The following is a 13,926-nucleotide window of genomic DNA, read 5'->3' as shown; positions in this document are numbered from 1 at the left end:
AGACAGAAGGAGGGTGGGAGGGAGGGAGGGACGGAGGAGGGATGGGAGGTGTTGAAGAGACATGGGATGAACGAGGGATGACAGAGAGGAGACGGAGAGGGGGAGGAGGAGGAGGAAGTCAGGGCCAACCAATCAGAGCGAGGCATGACATCACCAGCTCCTCTGCCTGTGGCATTTTCAGTTCAGGCTAATAAACAGTGTGTGTGTGTGTGTGTGTGTGTGTGTGTGTGTGTGTGTGTGTGTGTGTGTGTGTGTGTGTGTACAGTGAACAGTAGGTGACACCTCCGCCAGTAAAACATCATGAAAACCAAAATTCAAGATTAACATCTGTCAACATCTGGATCAGTGGCTCGTACTGAATATTTGTTTTTAATTCTTGTGTGTGAATTTTTAATTATTATTATTTGTCTTCAAATGTTTTGTTATTTTATCTGCTGTCTTTGATTTGAGGTTTTCTATCATATAATTTATTGTCTTTGATTTGAAATGAAACTGTTTTAATTTGCTTCTCGACTTCGAAGCTGTTTTGAAAGTTGCGATCCTTTTTTTTTTCTTTCTTTCTTTTGTTTAATTTTAATTTTAAAGTTATCGGGTGTTTTTTGTTGTTTTGAGAAACTGGTTTCGTCAAACAAAGAAAATTAGACTTTAATTAACACCAGGAATAATCCTAACATCTATAGTTCAGCAACCAACCAGCCAGTGAACTAGTCAAAGGATTAACCAGTCAGTCAGTCAGTCGGTCAGTCAGTCGGTCGGTCAGTCAGTCAGACAACAGTTCACCAGCTTCGATCTTTTTAATTAATTTTCCATCTTTATCCTGATTGGTTGACGTGTTGCTGTCCGTGGTGCTGAACGTTTCAGCTTCGTTTCAGAATATCACGACTTCTGTTAATTTAACTTGAGCAAACTGTTCGAGCTGTTTTTTATTTGATACTTCAGTTTGAGTCTTTTATTCTCCTTTATATTTCTCGTACTGAACGGTACGTTTTAAATAATGAGAGAATAAACAGAACTCTGTGGATAATGTTGCTGTTCTCTGAATCCAAAGTTTAGACGAATCAACAAATTCACATTTTACCAAAAACAATCAAAATAAAACATTTAAGTTTTCAGGATATATTCACAGAACGATCCATCAGTTTAAACCACCTGCAAAGAAATAATACTACAAACGATCAGGTCAAAGTTGGATAGTAGAGTCGGGGACTGAATTTTGGATTTAATCAAATTAGTTTAACAGTTAACGAGGGTGGGGGTGGTTCAGGATGTACAGCGGGTGGCTCACTTACCAGATGGTCAGTGGTTTGATTCTTGGTTCCTCCATTCTGCATGCTGACGACACTGATCTCCAAACCCCCCCAAATCACTGAATTAATGTGTGTGTGTGTGTGTGTGTGTGTGTGTGTGTGAGATCAAGACTAAAAAAGTAAAACAGAAAACACATGAGACTCGGTTCAATCACAAGTCCTTCAGCAGTTTTAATGAAAATAAACTCTTTTTGTACAAAACCAATAAATATCCATGTAACCCACAGATCTCAGACAGACCTGTGGCCCCGGAGGGCCCCGAGCTGCCGTCCGTGGAATGTTCGGTAAAACACAAGCACCTGAATGGGGCTTGTGTTGTGTTCAGGAGCGGTGGGAACTGTGAGCGTTTCTCTATGCTCGCAGACTGAACTGGGAGCGTTCCCACTGATTGTCCTTTTTTTTTTTTTTGCAAACTTCACAAGCTCCCACTTTTCCTGAACACCGACAGAACGACACCCTCCAGGAGCTGAGGTCTGTCTCACAGAAAAAAAAAACAATCACTTGAACTCTGACCCATCCAGGCGACAGTAAGGGGGTTTCACAAAGTCACTGATATAAAATCACAGTCGTATCATTTCTGGTTCACTTCTGGTTGGAGAGTCAGAAACAAATGGATTTAGAAAAACTGTTTATCTCAAAGAAAAACACTCAAAACTTTCATCTGTGCTTGGTTTGATTCCACGTTCTGAATCTTAGTGGTAAAAACATTAATTTATATCTTTGTCATTGTTAAAAAAAAAACATGAATTCAGTATTAAGTTCTGTCTCCAACTTTTAGGACATGATATTATTCGGTTTATAAATAATATCAGCCATTATTTGACGAGATCGCTCGAGATCCTTGTTCTCTCTGTGTGACTAAACTAATAACAGTCACATCTAATACTTAACGACACAAGTAACTCTTCAACGAGAGCTTGGATTCTGAGGGACTTTAGCTCGTTAATTAATGAAAGCATTAATTAAACATTAGGTTTTCCGTATTAATCATTTTGAAATCAATTAAGACGTCAATTAATTGAATGTTCTTTAGTTTCAAGCCAAAGTGCTGACGTCAGCTCTTCTGAGGATTCACTGCTTCTCTTTCACACGACTGTGAAATTAATATCTTCACCAATTTGTGACAATTAACAGAGAAATGATTCCTCAATGAATCCTGAAAATAATTACCAGGTAAAAACATAATGGATGAGTCTTTGTTCTGCTGCTGTATTTATGATCCAGACAGAATGAAGTCTTTATGAAACCCCCTTAAACAGACCATCAGTAAACAGACAGGTTATGGATTAATATATATTTTATATACAAACTCTGTTTAACATAAAAGGGAGAGCAACACGCCGTTCTTTCCTCTCTACATTCTTTTTGTTTTTAAACCACACAAGCAGCATTTTCATTTGTCAGACAGAAAAAATATGGCAAATGCTAAAAACTTTTTGGTCTCAAAGACTCGCCTTCATTTCCCCCTGTGCCGCAGCTAAAGTGTCTAAATTCATTTGTCACTTTTATTATTAATTAATAGTGTTTCAATCACGGACCTGCTACGACCTCCCAGACGTGCGACCCTCCTCAAACCAGACGGGCGTTCATGAAACAGGGCGGACTATAACAACGTAATGTTCCCTATCGAACCTCGTCACTGCTGCTAAACATCAGAAGTGAATCAAACACAGAAACAACATGTAACAATGGTGTTCTCCGGGGTTTTGTGTTCATGGACTTTAAATAAAGATGGCATCTCCACTTCCTCCCGCTATCCAGAAATAGAAAATATCCCACGAACCAACGAACGCCAGTCGCAGTGCGAACATGCAGGAGACGTAAGAACGAGCTGAAAAGCTCCTGATTGGACGAGTGTGTGTATTTGCTCCACAACATGATCACTACTGCGTAGACTCTTGTCCGTCACCGGCGCCACGTGATATCTGGCGGATACAGTGGGAGGAGACAAAGACGGCATCTTTATTCGTGGTCAAAATGAGGAAAACACCCTGAACAACATCATCAGGGTCGCACAAACAGAAATATCCCACAGACGTGAGCGAAAAACATTGTCCGTCACTGTTCTGACGATAAACGAAGCCCAACATGTCAACAACTGCACAGCGAGGGGCGCTACAACATAAACTCATGTTTATACACGTCAGTGGAGGTCAGTAAATCTGAGGCCAGTGTCCCTGCCTGTCGCTGAGGGTGGGTGGGGGGGGGGGGGGGGGGTTTGGCCCAGGATGGTCTGGGTTTGTCCATCGAGACTTGAGATGTCTTTTTAAATCTCTTATACAACGTTTATACAAAATCATTACTGCAAAATGTCAAAACATGCAGCTTTATCAAACCACTGAGTTTCTCATTCTCCGAGCAGAGAGCCTGAAGTTAAGAAGCGGCGCAGGCGTACGACAGCTCAGGTTCAACTCGGATGTGAAGATGAAATCAGGACATCAGGATGCTCATCGTTAGCCCATCGTTAGCCCATCGTTAGCCGTCACAGATGGAAACGTACAAGAGAAGGTTACTCTTCACTCTCATTCTTTTGGTTGTCGATAATTAACGGGAGAAAATGTGAGTAAGATGCTTTTGTACTGATTCCACTTGTGTTGAATGTGTGTGTGTGTTGAATGTGTGTGTGTGTGTGTGTGATGTTAGCGTGACGCTGTTCCTTGTACGTGTTGAAGACGATTCTCTTCAAACTCCACCTGAAAGAGACGTGAGAGCACGAAACAGAAACAGTTTATTTATCGAGGTCTCTCTAACACAGGCAGGTCTGTATATGATCACAGGACCAACGAGGCTTCAGAGGATCAACTCAACACTTTAAACGATTTGAACCAGATGTAAATCCAGGAAATGATTTATAAATTACAGATCCGTAAAAGAATAAAAGAATAAAATCAATATTCTAACCACATTACACCTGCCAAGGTGGTTCTGATTGTTTAATAGTTTATTAATAATAAACTACGCAACCTTTTCCCATTTTCCTTTTTTAACTAAAATTAATGTTGTAATAATTGAAATTAAAATCCAGATGGGAGTGAATTTCATGTGGTTTCATTGAGTATGAACATGAGTGAAGTTCTAATTAAACCTTCATTCGTCTTCAAAGAAATTATATGAATGATAAGTATTTAAAATTTGAAGGCTGAGGGATCCAACAAAAATGTTTATATAAATGAGATAATGCAGTAACTCATTTCATCCTGATGTGGAAAATTCAACGTTGTGAAACGTGTTTAAACTTGATGGTCGTTGATTTCACTGCGTCTTCACACCATCGAACAGTTCCGGTGGTAGATTCTCATGTCACCACTAGATGGCGTACTTGTCATGTTATACAACACTGAATAACAGCTTTGAGTATTTTAACGCAGAACTCACATCGTGATTTTTAACCCTCGAGAACGAAGAATGAAATGATTTAACTTTAGAACATCAGACGTTTCTCATTATTCATTCAGAATCTGTTCTCGTACCTTGTCTCACTGCCTCTGAAGTCTCCTCCTCCATTCTCTCCCCCTCCTCCTGATCAACATCCTCCTCCATCCTCTCATCCTCTCCCGTGTCCTCCTCCTCCTCCTCCTCCTCCGTCCTCTCTCCCTCCCTGCCTGACGTAGCGCAGCTCGGTCGCCCTCGCTGCCTCTGGCTGCGGCGCACCTTGCGGGCGAGGCCTTTCCTCTTGGGAAAAGTCTGAACCGGGGTCACGGCCGGACTCGGAGCCGGGGACGAGGTGAGACATGACGAGGAAGGGGAGGGGGGTCTCGACCTTGACAGAGGACTGTGAGCCGATGCTGGGCAGGGAGGAGCCGCCGTGGACGGGGGGTGGCCGACAAATGTCCATGACACGGCTGCAGGGGGTGGAGGGTGCGAGCCTGAGGAGGTGCAGGGCGTCTGAGAGGGGCGAGGGTTCTGTGCGTCATCCAGCTCTGGATGTGGAGCGCAGGACACGTAGACTGTGGACGAGTCAGGAGCCGCAGAGCAGCCAGCGGCTTCGCTGTGGGCGGGATCTCTGGGAGGAGAGTCTACGACACACGAGGTAGAAATAAGAGCAGCGTCCAACTGTCAACAATCAATAATCTAAATCCTTAATGCTTCTGCGTTTCCTCCTACCGGGTCCGCTGCTGTTCTGAGACTCATCGGTCATCGGTGGTTCTGCCTCCTCCTGGATCGTCGGTACTGATGCTAGTAGACCTGACACACACACACACACACACACACACGTACATTCATCATGAAACAACTATGTCAAGAGCGACGGAGAGACGAACGTCAGAGTCCCAGAATGACTGACACTTCTACACTACACAGGACGTGTGTCACACAAAACTCTTCGGTCACATCTGTTGAACTGCCTCTGACGCTCACAGTGTCTCACACACGACTTACTGAGTCCTCTGTAGTGGGACAGCTGCTGGTAGACTTGTTTCATCCTCTCGATGTTGAGCCTGCTGCCCTCTGCGTGGTTGATCATGGGTTTGGGATAATCCACTCCCACCACGCAGTTTGCCGCCTTCTGGACGGACTCCGGTGCGTTCCACGGCTCGTAGATGTAACGGTTGGGATAGTCCTTTAAGATGGGGATGTAACGCCTGCAGGAGATTTAACACAAGCGACTTTTCATCCTGCGGCAGTTTGAAAACATAATTTAAAAGCTTCAACGTTAAGAAGAGGAGATACTGTCGGAGCATCGGTACCTGATATAATCTCCTGATGGGTCAGTTCTTCTTCCGAAGCCGACGGGACAGTAGCAGTGGAAGAACTGCTGGAAGAAGGCACTGCAGGACAACCACATCCAGCTGCCAGCATTCACACTCCAGTCTGCGTCCAGGAGCAGCTCCTCAAACACCTGCAACACACACACACACACAATGCATGTAAACTGTCTTCTATCATCTCCTCCTGCTGTGAACTGAGCTGACGTGTTTGAGTTTCAGTTCATACCTTCATGCCGCTCTCCCAGCTGATCCACAGGTCTCCTCTGGTCAGGAAACAGGCCACGGCGTGTCGGGCCAGGTGGTGGATCCAGCCCTCCTGTCTCAGCTGGGTCATGATGGCGTCGATCCAGGGATAACCAGTCCGGCCCTCGGCCCACTTCGCCAGTGCCTCTGGATTCTGGTCCCACGGGATCTGGAGACGATCGAGAGGGAGACAAATATGAACAAAACACTTGTCTCCACAGGAAACAAATACTTTTCTAACATTCAGTGGTTTCAGCTCATGAATTATTAAAGTAAATAGTTTTTGTTGATGAGGGTGAGTTTCTTGAATGTGACCCACCTGGACACAGATGGGGTTTGCATCCATGCGGTCAAAGTTGGGGTTGTTGGTGGCAGCGGTGTAGAAGAACTCTCTCCATAGCAACTGACCAAACAGGGACAGAGGAGGACTGCAGCGCTTACGGAGCTGACGGACAAACACGCGAGAGGAAGAGGAAGAATTAGGTTACGGCAGACGTCAGAGCGCAGAGGACGCAGAGACAGAAATCCACAGTACCTTCATGTAGAGCTCTCGCAGGTTGTAGTACAAAACCCTGCAGGACAGACAGCCGAAGCGCAGGTAGGGGCTGAGGCCGGTGGGACTGGCGTACAGAGAGCACGTGTTGACCCGAGGGTGCTCCAGGTTAGCCACCCACACCTGCACAGACAGACACAGAGAGGACATTCGAGAGACGCACCTGAGACGTCAGGTTCAGTTCTTCTTTTCAGTGGCCTTCATTTACCACCACAACAAAGAGACTCGTGTATTTTTGTTCAGGGGCCGAACGTATCCTGCTGTTGTGAACAAGTGTGACCCAGATAATCTCCTGTGCTTCTTCAGATGTGAAACTCACGTCTGTCTCCGTCTCCGTCAGCGTCAGAGACGATCTGATTCCGCTTGTTTACATCATGTGACACTTATTAAAGAATGAACACTAACATTAAACTCGTCTGGATTAGTCCAGTCATGGGGCCTTAACGTCAGTTTCTGCTTTACCTTCTTGTCAAGATGTTTGTTGAGCCGGTCCAAAGCCTCCGATTCTCCTCCTGTCCACACAGCTGAAGGTAAACCCACCGTCCTGAAGCCTGGAGACACGGTGAAACACGAAGCAGCTGTCACACAGTGAACTAAACCGTCCCCAGACACCAACTGTCCTCTCCTGTCCTGTCATGTCCTCTCATGTTTTCCATAGTTAGTAACCTTTAACGATGCTGGACCTAAAGGGTGGTTTGCTTCCCCCTCTTCCATCTCTCTCTCTCTTTATTTAACCTTTACTCTCTCGTTCACGACGTATTCATACTCTCTCATACCGAAATTCAAAACACAATATAAAGAACGCGTCACAGTGCTTCATCTCAGCGTATTGTACATAATGAAAACAGTCGTGCGTACCCAGCTCTTCCAGAGAGGGTATGCTGTACAGCTGGTCGTGGTTGTTGGTTATCTTGGTGCGACATTTGTCCATCTGCTGCTGGGTGACGGGAGGCAGAGGTCTCCTGGGCAACTCCAGTCGACTCACAATGGTCTGAAACCGCTTGAAGGTAAGAGGAGGACTGTTGTTGTTCATCTCAATGATCCTGTGACGACAACACAAGAGACAAACCTTCTTATATTACGCTCAACAAATAAATACATCAACGACAAACACGTGGTGCAGGAGTGTTTCCTGTTATCTTACTGTTTATGTCTCTTATGTTATGAATTTATTTGAGTCCGACAGATTTAAGAGTTGAGCGATGAAAAAACAAACGATATGAAAACACAGAAAAGCATTTCTGTTTAGAATTTAAGAAATAATCTTTATTTTCTTGATTTAAATTTGTATTTTCATTCACAGTTACTTTATGTTTATAAGTTAAACTGTGAAATATCAAACCTCAATAAATTTCTTTATCGTAACGAGGAATCATTGACAAGCATCAGTAACCAACAGGCTCAAGAATTAAAAAGTGTTGAATTAATGAACCCTGTATTATCCACCTCATCATCATGAGTAACTAGTGAAGTGACCCTCATGTCTTAATTTTGTTGTATTTGTCGGAGCAGCTGACGGTGAAGCTCTGTATTTATAGATGCTGTCTTATACAACTTGTCTGTGACGACGCTCTGGATCGTCAGTCGCTGGATTTGCAACCGGGGAAGCTTCCCATTGGTCGACAGACTGTGACCAGTGAGCTGCACACATGTCCACAGTACGACCAATATAAACCCTGCAGCTGAGCCCGCGCACACACACACACACACACACACACAAAGCTCCACTCCCTCCTGCCTCACACAGTATTCACACACACACACACACACACACACACACACTGATGTCCCATTACATAATGCAGTGCTGTAACGCTCTCCACGTAGAAGGCAAGACATAACAAGTGTCGTTCTCGTTGAGCTTCCACGCTTACTCATTCTGCCACCTGGCCTCGGCACATGTCTGGGGGTGTGACCTGCAGTAACATGACAACGCCCCTGGAGGCTGCTCCGCATGCGACGCTGTTCCAGAGGACTCATGACCGTTCAGGGTTCTTTTCCAGCATCGTCTCGAATGATGTTATTTTCCGAATCGTTAAAAAGCGGAGAGAGAGCCTACATCTATAACGGGTCACATGACACCCTCCTCACTCGTTGAGGGAAAGCAAAGAGCGGACGGATGATTCTGGGAGAGTTGAACTGAATCTTCGTCACGTCTAGAGAAAATGTCTTTTATTTAATTTCACCACTTTTAATCAAACTTAAAACGTTTTATAAAAATCAATTTATCCGTTTTAAATTCTAACGTCAATATTTGTGAGTGTTTTGTAACATTTTAACCCTTAAGATCCCACCGTTAGTTAAATCTGTGTGTGTGTGTGTGTGTGTGTGTGTGTGTGTGTGTTACGAACCGATCCAGGTTGTAGAGGGTGTGTGACTTCCTGACGATGGTCTCCACTCCAAACTCCTGCGCCATCTTGATGATGGCCGCATCTCTCTCCTTCCCATAAGGCTCTGGGTCGTACTCAAAGGTTAACCTGGTCACGTTCCACTCCTGCAGCGAAAACAGAGGAGGACCAACAGAAACTTAGAGAGAGACAGATCCAAACTCTAAATAACACTGTGGCCACACCAGGTCATTTGGGTTTTGTGTGTAACTTGGGAGTTTATCTCCAGATGATTGGGTTTTAGGAGATGAGGAGTCAAAGGTCAACGTAAAACAAATATATGGTCCAAAACTTTTCAAGATATCTCTGTAAGCAGTAGATCTAGAGGGACAATGTAAAGTGAATCAGACATTCATTAAAAAAACAAAGTGGTAAGATCATATGGTAGGAATGACATCATCATGACGTCACCTCGAAGTCAGAGCATGATGTCATATTGTGCTAATTCAGGTGAACCAATTATTCTTCGTTCTGTACGTCCATGATGACGTCATTATGAAATCCCATTATAACGATATCTAAAAAGTTCTTTGCCTGATCGAGGTTTTCACAGTGAAGCACTGTAGCATCACCCCCCCACCGACACGTTTCACCTTAAATGCGGCGTTTGCGCGCTGATGTGAACATTGATCACCAAGGCAACGGTCTAAGCTTGAAAGCACTTTGAGCGAGTCACACAAAGCGTTGTGGATTCAACACGGTTCTCAGCACGTCTCCTCTGTGCAACAAAGTCAAACCAGGTCAAACGCAGACAACAGGACAGGAAAGCTCCCGTTACACAAGAGATCCCGTTGTTCTGTTGGAGTCGGACCCTGTCCTCGGGCTGAGCCATTCAACAGAGTTTGTCTCCAGGGTCGACGCAAAGGTAAAACTCCTCTGTGGTATCAGCTGCAGTACACTTGCTACCAGGTCAAAGCAAATAAAGATGGAACACAAAAAACATTTAAGAGTTCACGTTCACCTGAAAAGTTTCTCCGTGAACATCCTGCATGAAATCAGTCGTAGCCTAAAACCTTGAACGTTACGTCACACAACGTTACCTGCGCCAGATTTTATTCCAATTAAAGTAAGAAGGGCAAAGTTACAAAGGTGATCTCCAGATATTTGTCTTGGCTCAAGCTCTCACTATAAAACTCTTTTATTTTTACTTTTAAGTCAAAATACAACTCCATCACAGAATCTTTCTGCAGAACGAGACGTTTTACTTTGAGGAAACCCCGCGTTACGCTGCTTCTGCTCGTTTACACCCATGTTCGTGATTTTAGATTCGTTTGTTCTTTTCAGGCGGAATAAAGACGCAACATTTTCACCTTCATCGTGTCTCTGTGATTTAGTTTAATGGCAGAAGAAGAGAGGAAACATGTGCCTGGGAAACGTTCAGACATTTACTTTTCATTTTACTCTTATGTGATCCATTTAGCTGCTAATAACATTACAAAGCAAAAGCTGAGTCACTGCGGCCTCGGCAGGGGAGAGGGTTTTGGCCACTCAAAATAAAAAAAGAGAAGAAAGGTTATAAAAAATATTCACTGATGCACAAATCTACAATGTTCATGTGCATGATCTCACGTGGTTGTGAGTTTACAGGGAGCATAGTCACAGAACACACACATACAGCGGGCTCTCACGCCGTCTCGTGTCTCAGAGTAAGTGGACACCGGTGGGTGGACCACCATTCTGCGTCCCTAAAGCTCTTTCCAGAGTCTAACCCTAACACCTCCGACCACTTCACTTTCCCTGGAGATCAATAATAATAATCAAAGTATCTATCTAAAGAGATTCAATGAGCCTGTCACAGTTTTACTGTAAATTTATCACAAATACCAACATTAATATTTTTAATGTATACTTTCAGACCCATTTTAAAACCATGTAGGTGACGTTGATTAAACTACATACACACTGAACGGAGTCCTTGTTAAATATCAGCAGCTGTATCAAGTGAACACAGCAGTTTAACACCAAGTGATTTGTCTTGTGTAGTTTCTTTAGTCGGGGACCTTTGTGGTACCTGTGGTTAAAGTTTTGGACCGTGACGGACAGAGAGTTCAGGAATACAGACCTTAAAGAGCCTGGGGAACACGTCCGTGGGCTGCCCTCTGATTACAAACAATCTGGAGTTGAGCTTCTTCAGACTGTTGTCCAGGTCCTCCAGGGACTCCAGCAGAAACCTGCACACACATCAACGAGGGACACGTCATTGGTAAGAAATACAGCCTCTCTAAACGAGGCAGCGCCGCTGAGACGGTACTGACGGAGATCTACCTTCACAGACCCACTCCCTGTTTCTGCAGCTCACTGACACTGAACACCACAACACGTTCAAGTTTGAGCAAACAACTGAATGTCTGTTTATATCAAATGTTCAGCACAAAGGATGATGAGGGCGAAGAATCCTGTTTGAGAAGATGGGACCACTGACTTCAATTAAAGATGGATGACATGGCAGCTTCCCGGGAATCGATAATATCTGTCTCTTTCTTGTTGGACGTCCCAGAGTGAAACATCTCTAGATTAACGATCTAGATCTAGCTCGCTCCAGATAAGGCTACACTACTGGTGATCACCTCTTCCGCAGTACAGCGCAACAGCGGGACTGAGGAACTGATTTACTTTAAAACCGTGGTATCGGACGGTAAATACATTCACGTACTCGCTGATGCCAAACCCGTCGTCCGCAGCAGCTTCAGAGGCGTTTCTGATGGTGGCATCAAAAGGTTTCTAAAGGTTGTGTCGTTTGAGTTCTCAGGTCATCGACGGTTACTGAGCAGCACTGCTGCATGTGGAAATTGCATCAAAGAGGACGCGAGGGTCAAACCGCTTATTGATTCACAGGATCCGTGATTCGACGTGAGTGGACTGAAGCACTCCGTCGACCCTAGAATTAAAAACACGGACCTGAGTGGATGTGATGTTGAATGTATCTACACTTCGTTCTGCTTGTTTTAATTGTTAGTTGTATTTTAGAGGTGGGATTGTTGAAGTCCGGGAGGTTTTTCTTTCTACTCTGGGTTTGAAATCCTGAACCAACCTGACTGCACCCTGACCTGGTTTACATCTCTGCTGTGACAAAGACGAAAAACTAATTCACTCAGGTGTTCATGTTGAGATTCACTCAAACCAAAATATAGAGATTTAATAATATTCTAATTGCTCACACTCAAACATATCGGTCCCTTTGCTATGTTTCATAAACGACTCTCTGAGGAAATTAACAGAAATGTTTAAATCTTCCCGTGATAATGAGAGTCTGGATTCTTCTTGTAGCGTGAATCGCATCCTTCCTCTAAATTTCATGGGAATCTGTTTCTGGCATTATGTCACGTGTGTCAGCCATGTTTGTGAATGAGTGTGTCCTTGTTGTCTTCATTGGATAAACAGTGTGATGACGATGAACTCGTGTTACTGACGTTAACTCCTGGATCTGTTTGTATTCAACCGTGAACCTCAATATTTACATCGTCACCAAACCTCATGACGTTATCGCTTCTTTTTCCTTTGCTTCCTGAATTTCTCCTGTTATCCAACACACACACACACACACAGACACACACACACGTGTGTTTCACTCCAGTACTCAAAACCAGTCCTCTGTTTAAAGTGTGTCGCGTTAACGCGCTGATTCGCGTGTTGTTAACACCGCGCAGCTCCTCTTTCTCTCCATTGTTCGGCTTGAATTTGAGATTTGACGGTTGTGTAACAGTTCCACACGGAAGCCGAACGCACCGGGGAGCGACCGAGATTCGACCACACGTGTTTCTTCTCCTTCCACGCGGAGATATTTCGCGAATCTCCACGTAAAAACACTAGATTATTAGTTTCACCCACGGACGCTGGCTAATGCTAGCTTGCCCCTCGCAGTAAGCTAGCATTGTTAGCTGACGTGGAGCGGAGGCCCGGGCCTCGAGTACAAGCGACCCGGAGGGTTTGACTCGAACCCGCGGAGACAAGAGGAGCCGGTGTTCGCGACACGAGCTCACACCGACGTGGGTTCGACGCTGAGCTACGGTTAATTCACGAACCTCCATCGGTTGATTCCCACGTTGGCGGCGCCTGCGAACCACGGGTCCAGGATATAAACACAGCGCGCCGTGTCCGCTCCGCTCAGGGCCTCCTGCAGCGCCGGGTTGTCGTGCAGACGGAGACCTTTGCGGAACCAGTGCACCGAGTTCACCGCCATGTCTCCCTCCTCCTCCTCCTCCTCAGTCCATCCCGGGACACAGACCCAGAGAGTTCCGCGGGAACGAGGCCGAACGAAGGCTCCGGTTCAAAGGGGGCTCGCGCGGTGCGGGATTTCTCCCGGGAAACTTCAGGAGGCTGTCAGACGGTATCCACGCGGGGGCGGGGCTGGAGTCACGTGGGAGGGGCTCAACGGGCCCCGCAGCTCCTCCTCCTTGTTGTTTAATTTTAAAGGGTCAGTTCACCAGAATATTAAAGTCTAAAAACTCTCTGCTCCTCATTATGTCAGATGTTCCTGTGGTTTATAAAGAGTTTATCATTCACATGGAAAACCACGAGCTTCTCTCCAGAGAATCCATCTTTAAACGTTCAATAACAAATATGTATCGTGATAGTTATCGATATGGGCTGTACACAATTCATCTACCTCCAGAAATCCATCAGTGAGCAAACTACAAATTAAACTCCATGTATTTTCAACTGCAAAATGTAAATTCCTTATTCAAGCCATCTGCAGCCAAACCTTTCCAAACAGATATAAAATGTTT

The 13,926-nt window shown here is 44.8% G+C and overlaps 1 protein-coding gene across 1 annotated transcript; it reads right to left on the bottom strand.

Annotated features, from left to right (window-relative positions):
- Positions 1-1,453: 1,453 nt before the first annotated feature.
- Positions 1,454-13,557, bottom strand: cry2 (cryptochrome circadian regulator 2). The gene is made up of 13 exons (XM_069528913.1): positions 13,222-13,557; positions 11,262-11,370; positions 9,164-9,306; positions 7,671-7,855; positions 7,275-7,363; positions 6,795-6,935; positions 6,579-6,704; positions 6,243-6,428; positions 5,996-6,147; positions 5,688-5,890; positions 5,412-5,492; positions 4,778-5,323; positions 1,454-4,000 (listed from the first exon to the last, which is right to left on the bottom strand). The coding sequence occupies exons 1-13, from the start codon at positions 13,377-13,379 to the stop codon at positions 3,990-3,992; spliced, it is 2,130 nt and encodes a 709-aa protein (XP_069385014.1). The 5' UTR covers positions 13,380-13,557; the 3' UTR covers positions 1,454-3,989.
- Positions 13,558-13,926: the final 369 nt, after the last annotated feature.

This window comes from Paralichthys olivaceus, chromosome 7 (genome assembly GCF_024713975.1).
Source record: "Paralichthys olivaceus isolate ysfri-2021 chromosome 7, ASM2471397v2, whole genome shotgun sequence".
Lineage (NCBI taxonomy): Eukaryota > Metazoa > Chordata > Actinopteri > Pleuronectiformes > Paralichthyidae > Paralichthys > Paralichthys olivaceus.
Note: the sequence above shows the minus strand (reverse complement) of the source record. Positions and strands in the feature narration are given on the sequence as shown.